We start from the raw sequence: 16579 nt of genomic DNA, 5'->3' as shown, positions 1-16579 counted from the left end.
TTGCGCGTTCAATCACGGCCAGCTTTAGCCGGTTGGCCGCCGTCATTGTCCAGGTCTCGGCCCCATAGAGCATGGCCGGCAGGACGGTGCTGTTGAATAGGGCAGCCCTGATGTCCGGGTCATTGGCTCTGTTGTTGGCCGTCTCGGCAATTGAGCCGAAGCTGACCCAGGCTGCTCGGCGTCGTCGTGCCAGTTCTCGGCCAATCTTATGGTCGGTGGTCAGCTCCTGGCCCAAGTAGATATAGCTATCTACTTGCTGGAGCTGATGCTGGTCGACATGGAGGGTGGTGTCGGCCACTTGATCGTTGCGCATCCACTTAGTTTTGGCCAGATTGATTTTGAGGCCGATTTTGAGCTGGTCAAGCCGCTGCTGTACATCGACCGCCGAACAGCCTATCAGCACGATGTCATCGGCAAAGCGCAGGTGATTGAGCCAGCGGCCGTTGATCTTGATGCCGACCTCGTCCCAGTTGAGCTGCCGGAAAATTTGCTCGAGACAGGCGGTGAAAAGCTTGGGCGAGATGGTGTCTCCCTGCTTGACCCCACGGCCGACCTTGATATTAAGCGGCCGGTCGAACAGGGTGATGGTGGTAGCGCAGTTGCTATTCAGCTCCTGCAGCAGGGCCACATGCTCGTCACCGATGCCTTGTTGTTGGAGGGCGAGCAACACGGCGTTAATCTCGACCGAGTCGAAGGCCTTCTTGTAGTCGACGAAAGCCAGGACCAGCGGCATCTTGTACTCCCTGGTCCGCTCGAGCAGCTGGTTCAGCACTTGCACATGGTCCATGGTGCTAAAGCCAGATCTAAATCCGGCCTGCTCGACGGGTTGTTGTTCGTCTAGCTGCTTAGCCAACCGGTTGAGCAGCACCTTAGTGAAGATCTTGTACACGGCCGACAACAATGTGATCGGCCGGTAGTTGCTGAGCAGCTCGCGGTCGCCCTGCTTGAACAGCAGTACTGTCTTGGCCATCTTCCACTGTTTGGGGATTTGACATTGTGCCATGTAGCGGCTGAATCGGGCCGCCATGGCCATCCAAAGTGAGTGGCCGCCGGCTTTGAGTAGCTCGATCTCAACGCCGTCCAGGCCAGGCGTCCGAAATTCGGCTGGCCCGGCTGCATCGCGGCTTGACTTGAGCAGGCCAATGAAATGGTCGTAGTCCTGGTCGATGTCCGTTTCAAGCTGGGCCCAGTTAGTGTGGTCAATCAGAGTGTGGAAAACGGCCGGATCAATGGTGACCGGCTGCTTTGCCCGGTTGCTGGCTGCCAGTGCACGCTTTTCGGTCCTGCCGTTGATGGAATGATGACCAGCTTGGCCCTTACCGGCCGATGGTCGCTGCCCGTGTCAAAGAACTTGCGGCCGATGACAGCGACGTCCTGCAGGATGCGGCGGTGGCTGCAGAGGACATAGTCGATCTCGTTGGTTGTCTCTCCATTGGGGGACATCCATGTCCATCGGCGACCAGGGCGCTTTTTGAATAGACTGTTGCCGATGAACAGCCGGTTGGTCTCGGCCATTGCAACCAGTCGCTCACCCGGTCCGTTCCTGTTGCCGCAGCCGAACGGGCCGACAAAGCGTTCGCCATCCAACCCCTTGCTCACCTTGGCATTGAAATCGCCCATCAGGACGAGGTAGGTGGCACGGGGGGTAGTGGCTGCCTCGTAGAACTGCTCAAGCACATCCTCCTCTTGCTCGGCCGCAGCTGCTGCTGTTGGTGCATATATCTGTACGATCCGGATGGTGGTTTTATTGTGCAGGCGCAGGGTGAGCACGCCTACTCGGGGGTTGGTCACGTCGACCAGGTCAATCATCGGCGACCATCGTTTGGATACAATAAAGCCGACGCCACCGACAGGCCGTCATAAAGGAGTCATAAAGCTGCTCCTGCTAGCTCATGGACAGCTCCTACTCACGCTCTCCATCTCTGCAAGATTCGGAAGGGAATGATTCAGATTTATTTTGGCACAGCTACTAGAAGACTTACAACTGTCAGACAGGTTGCTCACGTCACATCCACGTCGTCAAGCTCAGTTTGAGTCTGCGCAGTACGCTCAGCCATCAGGAAGTGAGTGCTTCTAATTGACTTCCCTTGTCTCCATTGAAGTCCATGGAGTCGCTGTGTCCATTTCTTTTACTGTCTATGTTCTCAATATCCCTCCTCGTTTCTTCGCTCCTCCGTCCTCCATCCTATGACCCGGAAACCGATTGAGCTCAGCCATCTTGACATCTCAATTCTCTAATTGCACCACAAGGAGGCGAGGAACGAGGAGTGAGGAAGCTTCCAGAGTTATGAGTCTTTCTCATAAGTCTTTCTTGTCGAGAAACCTGACGCACATATAAATTCTCCTCCCTCTTCACATCTGAAACAATTTTCATTTATGCTTTACCTTTGCAGTTTAAATAAATCATATATCACACATATATCAACAGGGCAGCTCGCTTTATCTTTATTATTTATTAATTTCTTAAATAACCAAACTTTAACAACATAAGGGCAGATCCTTTGAGAGCAGCTGATGACGCAGTGAAGTGATGCTCGAGTGCAATATTCCAATATACAAATAAACTTTCCTTCGATCCCTCCATCCTCATTTTCTTTCCTTGCAGCCTTCCCTCACATTCTACAGGGGGTGGAGCTGAGACGTGAGGAAAGGAAACGAGGATGCACAAATAAGAATTGAGAAGCACCCGTGTATTTCATTCACTCATTTCGATTAATAAGTGTGTGTGTGTGTGTGTGTGTGTGTGTGTATTGATAAACTGAAGTCCATGTTAAATGTGTGGTCAATCCGTGACCGTCACAAACACCCACTTCAAAGGTCCATGCATGGCACATATATGACCAGTACATTTGATTTCTTTCAATCAGTAAGAACCACCTGAATCTGAGGCATTCCTTCCCATCAGGATCTATATTAATCTGAGTTGAGACAGCTTGCAAATTGAAAGCAATGGAAGGTGGGCCACTGATATAGCTGGTGCTGTGCTATAATTAAGCCCTGTGAGACTTCAGTCAACCAAACCAGACCCAAATTACTCTACAAGTCATGTGCGCATACCTTTCCATGAATAATACTGCACTCCACAAGCTGCTTTAATACAGTGGCAATTATAAATCTTTTGTAATACACAATTTTTTTTTTTTTTTTTTGTAAATTAGTGTTTGTACAGTTACAGAACATACCAAAATTGTGCAACTTTAAGCTTTATTTGTGTATGTAAAAATCTGAATGCATCCAAATCTACATGAAGTAAACAGCAAGCCATTTTCTAGTATGGTTAAAATGTTTTATGTTGAGCGTTTTTTCCCCAAAACACAATTTATTAGTTATTTCTGAACAGCATGAACAGACATTTATGGATTTGAAAATGAAACAGCATTTGATTAAAACAAAGTGCTTCAGTTCACACCAATACCAATTAACAGCATAAATATGTATCAACAAATAATACATATTAATTAGGCATCAGCAAAAATGTACTATAACACATCAGAGTAGAAGCTTTTCAATTTATTACTAAAAATGTTTCTATGTAGCTCTTCATCTCTTTAATTAGTTTTTTATATTACTATGCTTTTGCACCGATTTGGGTAACACTTTATAATAATGTTCAGTTGTAAGTCATTAATAAGTGGTTAGTTAATGATGAACTAATCATTTACAAAACATTCATAAATGATTAGCAAGTGATATACCTACATTTTATGTATGTTTTGTAAATTTTGTTACAAGTCATTTACAAGTGATTAGTAAATGATTATCTAATCATTTACAAAACATGACTATGCATTTCATAAATGTTTAATAAATTATGTTAAATGTTTTTGTATGTTTTGCTCACATCAGGTGGACAGTGGTTAGACTCCATGTGTTTCAGAGAAGACAGCTGTCTATGCCCTCACCAGTCAGCACTTACACTTTAAATTAGGGGATGCAGAAAGTGTTGTAAATGATTTATAACACTTTCTGCATCCCCTAATCTAAAGTGTAAACTATTCATCACTTGTAAATGTGTTACAATTACCTGTTACAAATGATCTGTACGTGTATTCAAGGCATTTACAACACTTTCTGCATCCTCTAGTCTAGTTGCTACATACATACCAAAAAAATATATGTATTTATTAAACATTTATGAAACACATATTCATGTTTTGTAAATGATTAGTTCATAATTTACTAATCAATTGTAAATGACTTAGAACTGAATCTACAAAACATACAAACAATAATTAACACATAACTTATTAATCATTTATGAACGCATAGTCATGTTTTGTAAATAATTAGTTAATCATTTACTAATCACTTGTAAATGACTTGTAACATAATTTACAAACATACATAAAATGTTAGTATATCACTTGCTAATCATTTATGAATTTTCTTTAAATGATTAGTTCATCATTAAAGGGATACTTCACCTCTGGGAAGATGAATGTGTATTTAAAATAGGTCATTTAAGTAGAAGAAATGTGAAGAAATTTTTGAATTTGGAGCTTTCTAGACTGAGAAAAGCCAGAAAATGTATTTTTGGCTTATGTGGATGAAAGACAACAACTCCCAGTATGCACTTGCTTCGCTGCCCTAGGAGGCCACGCCTACCGGTAAGAGAGCGCAGTTGAAAACAACAAGGCTATTAGGCTAGCCCAGAGCCATAGAGAGAGAGAGTTGCGACACTCCCATAGACCTCCGTTGTAAATAATGGCGGCGCTTTTAACCGCCTACTTCCGGGATATGAAGATCGGAATAGTTCCTAACACTGTCATTTGGGCGTTGGACACCATTCACTTACATTGCTGCGCGTCGAGTTGTTCCAGAGTTAAGTTGCCGAAATATCGACCTCTTTTGAATTGTCAACTGTCTATATTGTATCAGAGGCCCTTTGCGATGCTTATACTGGTCTTCATTTGTACATGCACAGCGTAATTATTTATATTTTATGTTGGTTGTTTCAACCAATTTTCAAGCACTGCCTGCTAGCTAACGTTAGTTAGCTAGCGCGACTTCGTCAGCTAAGAGTTCGGTAATGAGTCGCTACCACCTTTATAGCAACTTTTATTTAATTTAATTTTTTGGGATATACTAACTTTTCATTATGTTATTATTGTCTTGAGTGAAGCGGCTTGTGAGAACAATGCTGGACCTTTAGGATTGTTATGGCCATCACCAGTCCTGTCTGTTTCATGGATCACCTGCCCCTGGTTTTTGTTTTTCTTGTTCACACACACAAGCACACATTTTTGTTGTCTGTCATTGTTTAATAAAAAATATTTTATTTGAAAACCTTCATTTGTATCAGCCATGCTTAAATTCGTTTTTAATCTGTTATAGTTTTGATAATGTGTATGGCCTTAATCTTAAAATAATATTCTTAGTCTTAACATGATCATGTTTCACGTTGTGGTCCTGGGGGTGGCCACTTTCATCAGAAGAAGTGAGCTAGCTTCTAAGCGAATTCTGAACGGACCGCCACGGCAGACCTCTTGCGTGATCATGAAGGTAGGCTAATGGCTGAATCAAAATTTATAAGCAAAATCACGGGAATCAATAGCCTAATACAGCCCAGTTGTGCTAAAATAAATATCATGAGACGTCCATCATCAGATGAATGATATGGAAAAGTTAAGTTAGAGCCGCTAAAGCCAGTGCTACTACCCATGCGAACATGAACACTAAGCTTTTCCCTCCAAAAATATAGCTTAAAACTTATCTCCAAAAGCAAAACTGACATTAACAAAATGCAATAATGCAATAACAGTTGAAAAAGTACTTGGGTGTGTGTTTTATTTTATATTTACCGTTCAATAATGCAATCGCTGCTGTCTGTCCCATAGAAGAACATGACAGCCAGCGTACGTTTTGGAACTATTGGGGCTTACATGAACCACGTGACAGCCATAGCGGCGACATCAAAGAGTGTCGCAACTCTCTCTCTCTATGGCTCTGGGCTAGCCTAAGTGATGAGTTTGCCCGGGATTTAGAGATCGCCCAAAATGTCTGGGATTCGGCTTTTGCGTTCTACAGTCGCCATTCATTATGTTTACTGTGGCGAGCAGGACGAGGCTGACGGCCTCGGGAGAACGGCGCGAGGCCGGTGGCGTCATTACTGAGACGCGCCGGGTCTTGCATCTCTCACGGAGGAGCGGGAATTTTCTTAGCAATGGTAAAACGCACATCAACCGATTACTTGTTTAGCGTTCATGTAAACACTACATTCAGACTCACCAATCGGAATGAATTCAGTTAGATTGAAACAAAAGGTGTGCATGTAAACATGAATGGCGACCGCAGAACGCAAAAGCTGAATCCCGTACATTTTGAACGATCTCGCCCGCCGGACAAGTCCGGGAAAAGGAGGATGGTAACCCTTACTTACTCAGCTTTCTCCTACTATTCAGCTTTCTCCACAGAACAAGAGCCTGCTAGCTTAGCTTCCAAAGAAAGACGGCTGATACTGTGTACATTCTGTGAGTGAGATCCCTCTATGGGCGGGCTGAAAACATGCGGAACAACGCCATCTACTGGCTGTAGTCTTTTGCCTCTGGCCAGAAAATCCTCCGATGACGCAAAATGACGATTTTTGCGTCATCGGAGGATTTTTTCCAGACAAAAAATACATAAATCTCTTGTCTCAGGGGGATATGAAGGTGGAAAGCATGGTAATTCGAAAATACTACAGGTTTTCTACTAATACAAAGCTTAATGCTAAATCCTGAAGTATCCCTTTAACTAACCACTTATAAATGACTTACAACTGAACGTTATTATAAAGTGTTACCCAGATGCATCTGGGGGTTTCTGTTTTATATTGAAAAACAAAACAAAACACACATGCAGTAGTCAGAGTCAAAATTAAAGCCATGCTCCCAGTTCTGGTAGGACATACCACATCTGGAGTATTTTATGAAATATTCATACAGTGCTTAAGACTGGATCAAAAGGCAGCCTGGTGAAAACGTGTTCTCTCACATTGGTAAATGAATAATTAAAAAATCCTTTCCCCCTATTTTTCTCCCTTGTCCTGCTCACTTTCCTTCCTCAGTACCCTAGTCTTTTGTCTTTTTGTCACTTCCATGGTTACTCTTTTAAGCATCTTTTACACATGTCAATCCTGAGTTTGTACTCCATCATTTAATACAAAATGCATAATTCACCAGCAAACACACAAACTTTAAAGTGCCTCACTTTTATGTTTATAATGAACTATTTTCTTCATCAAAAATATATCAAAGTGCTGAAAACAGACTTGCAAGTAACTTGAACATACTTTTAACGAATAATGAAGAGATCTGTTTAATGTTTAAAAAGTTGGGTTTAATTATTTAATGAGTAATGTGTTTAGGCCCCTTCATGAACGGACTGTTTTCAACACCACAGTGATGGAGGGGGATGCCCTACTACAATATGCTTAAAAACCATGAATAAAGTAAGTACAAAAGTGAGTGTGATTGCTTTTTATACATAAGATCAGGATAATGAAAGATTGGGAAAATCATGAGTTGGTGAAATTAATGCAACTTGGCTTGTTCCAAATTCGGGGCATTGCTAAAAACACAATAGAAAAGGTTACAATAATTACACTAAGCAGATGTGATTACGATTTATAGTGGGCCATACAGACTTTGACAACACTACATGAATGCAACATGTCAAAGCAGAACATTTAGCAAGAAGCTTTCTATGTGGGCTACTTAAAAAGAATAATTTGAATAATTTTGTGACAGTATTTAATAGGCATGTCTTTAAATCCCCAATTTTTTTTAGAAAATGAACAGTAAAGACAACACACACAAAATATACTGTATATTGTAAAAATTGTTAGAACCACACCCCAATCCGAGGAGCCAGTCTTGGCATCCGCTTCTTTTTGGAGTCAGACTCCTTCAGCAATAGTTTCTTTCTCCTAGAGTCAAAAAAACCTATAGAAATGAAAGTTAGTTACTATGAGGGAATCTGATGAGCTTTGACTTTTATTAAGTCTACAAAACAACAACACAAAATGAATAAAAACAACTTGACTAATACTTGAAAACATATTAACCGTGGCTCTAGGAAACAGAAGGGAAGAATTCAATTACTTTAAATCAATAACTGGAACATCTTTGTAACCTTGAAATTATTTTCCAGATACTGGTGAGAGCTTAAAGCAGTCAAAAGCAAGTTGTATTGGCTAAAAAAATTGCTTGCTGAAATACATTTCATGAGTAAGTGCCGCCTCTGCCACACTGACAAATCGTACCTTTTAATATCTGACTCGCTGATACAACCTTGAAAAATACAAAACTGAATATCTTTATGAATCAGCACTGCATGAGACTACTCTGCTCCTCTGATCTTGGTCTCTACCCTACAGGCACAGCGTCCAGCTGGGACACAAACCTTTGGCAAGTCCCAGATTCTGCAGGCCTCTGTCCTCCTCTTTCTCCTCCTCTGAAGGGTTCTGGGCCACATTTCGGAGGTAACGGTTGTGTGGGGCGGTGCTAGAGATAGCATTCTGTCTGCGGCTTTCCTCCAATACATTGTCATCAGAAATACCTGTGAGGAAGACCAGACACAGTTCAGATGAATTTGCATTAAATGTTGATTGCCTATTTATGTTCTTTATTATTATTATTTATACATGCTTTAAATGCACGCAAACTGGGACACACCTAATATTATTTATAATGTAGTCATTAGGATTACAAGAATTCTTCTCTCAGTAAAGTTGCCAAAGGCTATTTAAGTCATCGAAAGTCACAGTACTTCAAGTACTTAAAAGGAAAATGTGTTACAGATAACACCTCAGAAAAAAACATAATACTGAGATCAGTAAAGATCAATATGTGGTTTACAAGCAGATGTACTGTAGGAGTTCTGTGGCTGGTTAATAGTACAAGCAAACCCAAACAAGCTCGGTGTTGTGTTTGCTGAAATGCAGTTTTTATGTAAGCACAGGCTCCGCTGTGATCTCTGGGCAGTTATTTCTCTAAAATCTGACATCATTCGATTTACTTCAGGGCATCAATTCCTTCTCATATTTTTCTGCATTGTTTATGAACAAAAGTAGACAGAGGGCTTAAACTCGAATAGAAAAACAAAATTTTTATATGACATCAGTGTAACAACACACACAACAAGACAAAACTATTCAATGTCTACTCTGTCATAATTTGTGATGATAATATTCAATACACAATCAATCATTTAGTCAACCTTCATGAATTATGTTAATTTAATCACTGCAACTTACTGTACCGAATAAAACAGACAAATGATATGGAACATTAGCAGTTTATAATAAATACATTGGGTTTAATGTTTCATTCATGTGAAAAATCTGTCAGTGCTCACCTAGAGTCATAAAACAAACATGATCAAGTAAATTATTATTGAATTCCTGAGATGTCCAAAAAGCATACAAATCAGAAATATTGCTTGTTTCAGAAAGGCACAATCAGTTTTATCTATATCAGATCAAGCCTTGCATGTATTAGTCATTATGATACATGCAAGGCTTTACTCTCATTGAATCATTCCTCTCTGTGCCAAACCACCTCCATTTATTATACTGAACTGATTCCATTTATGTACGTGCTTCTAGGCAAAAGTTGCGAGATGCGAAATAAGTAAATCTGACAGTAAATAATAAATAAAAAACTTCTTAAATTTCACCTGTCACCTGCTTAGTCCCTCAAATTAAGTTTTTGAAACAAGTTATGGTTGTTTGTGATAATACAGTATTGAGTTTGTTTTATATTTTGATTTTTTGACAGAAGTTTTCTGTTTCTGTTCAAAGTTACCAAAATGTGTTTATCATTTTACTGACAATATTCTGTATGGTTGTATTGTGATGCTTTTATTTATTTTCACACAATCCTCATTTTCAGTCAGTTTGTTCTTTTTTTGACTATCATTATAAAGTCTGATCATGTCACATTATTCTGGCAGAGAACCGCCTAGGACATAGTGACAGTCCATCTGACAAATAAAGTGATCATCACCATTTATTTAGCTTTTATCTACCATTTAGAAACGGGTAAATCTGACACAGATGATACCATAATAACAGTATTTAATATATATATAAAAAAAATGTATCTTTATTTTCTTTCAGTTTATTGATATTGTAGTTTAGCAAGGAGTAACGCTGGTAACACTATATGACTTTTTTACAAAAATATGTGTTTTTGTTTTTTTTATAATTATTTAATCCATCATGATCCTAAGTTAAGGCTATATTCACCAGACTTTGTATTCACTATTGTAAGTGTTGTCTCCAATGATACTAATAACACAGTCTTGTAAATTTTTTCATATCACACTTAACCTGCCTTTTACAGACACTCCACAAACACAAAAGTGTGTGAGAAAACTGTAAAAAAAAAAAAAAGAAAAGAAAAAAAGATTTTTTTATTTTTTATTTTTTTTAACAGCTCCTTAAGTGCTCCTTGCCTGACACCCACAACCCCCTTTTCCCCTTAATCGAGATGCATTCATTCATATTTCATGTGGAACGCGTTTATTGTGATTAGTCATGTAAATAGATTGAGATTTCTTTATTCTTTTCGCGTGTTAATTTACATTTATATTGAATTAGCGTACGGAATAAGGGCTCGGAAGAGAGAAAAGAGAGGCTGATTATGTGTGCAGATTATGGGCACATCTCGTGGCTATTGTGTTGTGTAATTAAAGGGGAGAGAGGAGAAGAAAAGGGACAGATGCTGCTTCTCAAACTACCAAACCGTTTTTCATCTCCGGAAAAGGCCTGCGTCTGCTGCAACACCCTCCTCTACCTACCAACAATCCCCCAAAGAAAAGATGAAAAATAGAATACATTTAGAGGACAAGCCACACGCTTTTACCACATCTCTTGTTGTCTGGCGGACCCTTTTTGAGCTTGGAGTAGGGGATCACTGTGACCCGGGCCACAACAGCAGCTGCCTAAGGTGACACTGGGAAATGTCATTGTTTGTAGTATATGGATATTATAAAAGCTATTAGCATAAACAAGTTCATTCGTTTGAGTAATAACACACTCAGAACTATGTTAAATGGATAGTTCACTCAAAAATGAAAACTCTGCCATTCTGTTGGACTTTCTTCCGAGGAACATAAAATAAGATATTTTGAAGAAAGTTGCTAACAAACCCTTTTGGTGAACATTGAGTTTACTGGGACATTTCTCAAAATATATTATTTTGTGTTCAGCCGAAATAAGAAAGTAATACAGGTTTGGAGTGAAATGCTGGTGAAATGATGACATGAAGTTTTTTTTTAAACAAGATGTGCATGAGAGCCCCTTCGAATCGTAATTACGACTGGGAACATCAGAGACCATTTTGATATTCCAGTGGATGAAAACCTTCAACATGGCACAAACGAGGACAGTTTCAGTAGTGAATGGTTGCTAATGATTAATTATTGTAAATATAGCTACCTTGTTAGCTGTTGCAGTTTCGGTCATATACATTTATGTCTATGTGTAAATGAATGTCTGTTGCACAATACAAGTACATACAGTATATTGGACAATATACTCAGCAAGATGGCCAGCTAGTTTCCTATTTCCTATCACATCAAATGTGATATACTTCTAAATGCAACTTGGGATGTAGGAACAAGCATGTGAGGGCAGCAAAAGACCTCTAATCAAAAGCCTACTAATCAAAACCATTAGAAATTTGCTCATGTATCTCTAAAAAGAAAACAAATGAAGGCTCAGTAGAGGGGAAAATGGCAAAAGAGAGTGACACATGAAATGAAAGATGAAGGTAGTGATATAAATGAGAGAACGTGACAGTGAGAAAAGTGTAAGAGGCCCAAATGTCAGCACAAAGCGTAATGAGTATATGGTAAAACAGAGAGACAAAAGCAGTCTCAATGTCCACCCAAATGATTGGATGGATGTGTTATTACCCGGGGTCGTCGTAAAATCACAGTCTGTTACCAAAGGCGCACGTCCCTGCAAACATGTGCATTCACGCAAATCAAGGCGCACTGTCTAAATCCCAGTCAGGGACTGTACATGGAAAATAAGTGTCCCGTTCACTAGCTCTCAGTGGAGTAAAAACCCTTGGCGTTAAGGTTTCTCAGCCTCGTCGAGCTTTGAATAACAAGCAGTGTTTATTCGTCCATGAAAGGCAGCGGGAGAGATCATATCTAGCTTTTTAAATATGGAGGGGAAATAAAAAAGGAAATAGAGAGGCTTTCGCAAGCCTGGTGTATTCAAGAAGCAGGAGTACTCAAGGTGGTGTTTTTATTGTTTGAAAGCATCCTTGCTTTCAGATCAGTATATTATGGTGGTTACTGGTTATTCCTGTGGTAATCCATTATCATTTAATTACTCTGCGTGGTGAAATAAATATTTTTGGCGGGAACAATTAATTAACTACAAGCTTTTAATACCAATTTAGTAAAGATATGTTTTCTCTGTTCAAATCCTTTTTTTCTTTCATTACATGGCTTGTTTCAAAGAAGATATGCTTTGTTGTTTGAGCTGCAAATGGCACACTACCATGCGTTGGGGTTTGATAAAGTAACCCATGAAGTCTAAAATAATTCTGTTAGTTTTCTTAAATGTGCAGTCAAGTGTTTTTCCTCATTAAGGTTTTACACATTAATAAATTGGTAGTATTTTTAAAGAAAAATGTGTTTAAAATAAAAGTTTGTGTGTGTATACGCATGGATGAAGACTTCAGTCATTTGAGTAGCAAAAGCTGTACTATTTTATATGGATCAGGTCCCCTTATGGGGGCTGCCATGTTGAGGTCACATGACCAGCTGAAAACTACTCATATTTTGAGATGTGTGAGCACAGCTCTGTCTCCTCTTTGGATGAGAGGTATTTTGTATTGTAGCCTATTGTATAGATGAATATCAGAACATATAAATCTTCTGGAAATATGTGCAGCGTTCATGGCTCTAAGGTATTTCTTGCCAGACACCTCGACAGTGTTCCATTTGAACCACCAGGATGGCACAAATCCCACTCGTCTTCCCAGCTTATTTATGAGATCCTGACTTTACTGGAGGCACCTCATATTTCGGGAACATGCAACCAGACAGCGGATGCTCTTTCCAGGGATGCTTACATCCAGGATAATGGAGGCTTCATTCTCATTGCAAGCACAGGGTGTTACTCATGGCACCAGAATGGCCACCCAGACCATGGTTTGATTTGTGACTTCTGACACAGGTAATCCTAGGAAGCTTCCCCCCAGGAAGGTCCTCCTGTCCCAGTTGGAGGGCAGAAATCTGGTACTCAGATGCAGCTCGTGTACAGCTTTGGGTCTGGTCACTGACCATTCACTAGAGCATCGTGATCCTGCAATTATGACATGGATGTCCTTGAAAACTGCTTTTTTGTTGGCTGTTGCTTCTGCAAATCAAATCAGTGAGTGCACGGCTGCACGCAGAATCAGTTAGCAAGTTGTGCTTGCGTTGGTTGTTGGGTGGCTTCGGAATGGTCCTCAGTTAAACCAGCACATGAGCTGGCCTCTTTTCAGACATCTTCAGGGTCTGATTCAAATGCTCAACTTTTGTGTCCCGTTCATGCCCTGAAGTGTTTTGTGGAGACTAATGCTCAATTCAGACAGTCAGACCAGCTGTTTGTCTGCTATGGTGGTGTGAAGAAAGCTGCTTCTGTATCGAAGCAGAGGATGTCTAACTGGATACTGGAGAGGATTACACTGGCTTACAAAGCAGCAGGGAAACCATTGCCCTGGGGTCTAACTTGTCATTCCACTAGGCCCATCACTTCTTCATGGGCTGCCTTTAGAAGAGTCTCATTGACAGACATCTGCACTGTCACTACTTGTGCTTCTCTGTACATTTTTTGCCAGGTTTTATAAGGTCAGTTTTGCTGCTCATCATGCTGCGAGGCAGGAGCGGTCTTAATGTTTGTTTGTTTTTTATCAGATGGGTGACATCCCTCATGACTGTGTTGGTATTTGTCATCCATGGGTCAGTAGGAATGAAACAGAATGCTAGTTACGTTTGTCTTCAATGGCTGAAAAACTTCTGCAGGATTATGCATCCATATTAGCCAGTGCAACAAAAGCAAAAAATTACACCTTTTAAGTGATATGAAAAACAAACAAAAAATAAATGGCGGTCACTGAGAAATTAGACTGGATCTCTGCGGTAAAGCTTAGCACTCTTCCATCCATTCTGCAATACCAAGAATCATTCACACAGCCAGGAAAGCAACTACCACCATTTTTAAATGAGACCACAGTCAACAACCACTTCCCACTGTTCTGACATTCTGATAGCATCACAGCAGGCACTAACAGAAACCCAGAGCTAACCTTATGTTTTTCTCTTCTATCACTCCTATCTTTACCATCTTTAATAAACATTGGGAGGACAGCAGTAAAACACGAGGGAAAACATTCTTCGTCAGGCTTTGGATGCTTTTAGCTTCCGGTTTCACAGCTGTGGATCTTTTTGATCAAATTTGGTTAATGCATCAAAGAAAGAGGCAAGGAAAAAATGAAGGAAGGAAATGAACATCTATTTTTGTCTACATAGATTTGTCTCTCTATATAGCCTATATTTGTGGCCTGCTTTCATTTGAACTACAGTATGGCAATTTTTGGTTTATATCTATATACTGTACATATAATATATATATATATATATATATATATATATATATATATATATATATATATATATATATTACACACACTATATGGACAAAAGTATTGGCACCTGACCATTACACCAACAGGGATTGTAATAACATTGCACTCTAAATACATTAATATGGAGTTGGCCCACCCTTTGCAGCTACAACAACCACTCTTCTGAGAAGGTTTTCCACAAGATTTTGGAGTGCTTCTTTAGGATTTTTCGCCCATTCATCTAGTAGAGCATTTTTTAGGTCAGGCACTGATGTTGGACCAGAAGGCCTGGCTCAAAATCTCCGTTCTAATTCATCCCAAATGTGTTTAATAGGGTTGAGGCCAGGGCTCTGTGCGGACCCGTCAAGTTCTTCTAAGCCAAACTCCTCCAACCATGTCTTTATGGACCTTGCTTTGTGGACTGGGGCACAGTCATGCTGGAATAGAAAAGGGCCTTCCTCAAACTATTCCCACAAAGTTGAAAGCATTGTCCAAAATGTCTTCGTAGGCTGAAGCATTAGGATTTCCCTTCGCTGGAATTATGGGGCCATGACCAACCCCTGAAAAACAGCCCCAGACCGATTATCCCTCCTCCAAACTTTACAGTTGGTACAATGTAGTCAGACAGGTAACGTTATCCTGGCATCCGCAAAACACAGATTCAGCCATCACGCTGCCAAACAGAAAAGCGTGATTTGTCACTCCACAAAACACGTTCTCACAGCTCCAGAGTCCAGTGCTTTACATCACTCCATCCGACACTTGGCATTGTGACTTTACGTGGTCTTCCGCTTCATGGCTGAGTTACTGCTGTTCCTAAACACTTCCACTTTCCAATTATACAGCATACAGTTGACGGTGGAATATCTAGCAGGGATGAAATTTCACAAACTGACTTATTGCAAAGGTGGCATCCTATCACAGTACCATGCTTGAATTCACTGAGCTCTTCAGAACGTCCCATTTTTTTCACAAATGTTTGTAAATGCAGACTCCATGGCTAGGTGCTTGATTTTATACACCTTTGGTAACGGGTATGATTAAAACACTTACATACAGTATATATAAATGTGTCTGTGTGTCTGTGTCTGTGTCTGTGTGTGTGTGTGTGTGTGTGTGTGTGTGTGTGTGTGTGTGTGTGTGTGTGTGTGTGTGTGTGTGTGTGTGTGTGTGTGTGTGTGTGTGGCCTGGTTAACCCTACATTATGGTGACAAAATGTCCCCACAAGGATGGCAAATCCTTGTTCGTGTGGGGAAATATTTTGGTCCCCATGAGGAAAACGGCTTATAAATCATATTAAGTGATGTTTTTTTGAAAATGTAAAAATGCAGAAAGTTTCTGTGATGGGTAGGTTTAGGGATAGGGTTAGTGTAAGGGAATAGAATATACAGTTTATACAGTATAAAAATCCTTATGTCTAAGTCCCCATAAAACATGAAAACACAACGTGTGTGTGTGTGTGTGTGTGTGTGTGTGTGTGTGTGTGTGTGTGTGTGTGTGTGTGTGTGTGTGTGTGTTTCATATGTTGAGTAGATTGTAGTCAGTTACAGATTGCACATTGCATGATGAATTTTTTTTTTTTTTTTTTTGACCTAACTTGTTTATCATATTGATTTGAATAGGACAATCTTGTACCACATTGATACAAAAAATACAAAGCTAAACAAATATTAACACAATATTAAACACAATATAAAACATAAGGGCATTAAACATTACAATATACGTTAGGGTTTGCAAAGGAACTGCAAGCAGGGTAGTGAGTTCATGAAAAGCTAATAATTCATTAAGTCTCATAAAAAATGTCTAATTATAATTTTAAAAAATATATTTTTTTTAAATCAACATCAGATAGTAAAAAGATTAAATACTTTATTTGTTTAACTGCATGTCATGTGACAATTAATCAGAGAACCATGAATATCCAAATGTGTTGTTAAATTATTGACTTAATTATTTAAAGTATT

General features: G+C 39.9%; 1 protein-coding gene across 2 annotated transcripts in view; it reads right to left on the bottom strand.

Moving 5' to 3' along the window:
• Positions 1-3187: 3187 nt before the first annotated feature.
• The window catches only part of dnajb6b (DnaJ heat shock protein family (Hsp40) member B6b), a 32831-nt gene continuing 19439 nt past the window's right edge, over positions 3188-16579 (bottom strand). For both annotated transcript variants that reach the window (XM_082162198.1, XM_082162197.1), the window contains exons 9-10: positions 8383-8538; positions 3188-7922 (exon numbers count right to left, since the gene is read on the bottom strand). In XM_082162198.1, coding sequence (XP_082018324.1) covers positions 7822-7922; positions 8383-8538 — 257 coding nt within the window. In that variant the 3' untranslated portion in view covers positions 3188-7821. The remainder of the gene's footprint in view (positions 7923-8382; positions 8539-16579) is intronic.

The sequence above is a fragment of the Leuciscus leuciscus genome (genome assembly GCF_965113295.1).
Source record: "Leuciscus leuciscus genome assembly, chromosome: 2".
In the NCBI taxonomy this organism is placed as follows: Eukaryota; Metazoa; Chordata; class Actinopteri; order Cypriniformes; family Leuciscidae; genus Leuciscus; species Leuciscus leuciscus.
This window is presented reverse-complemented; position numbering and strand designations above follow the sequence as displayed.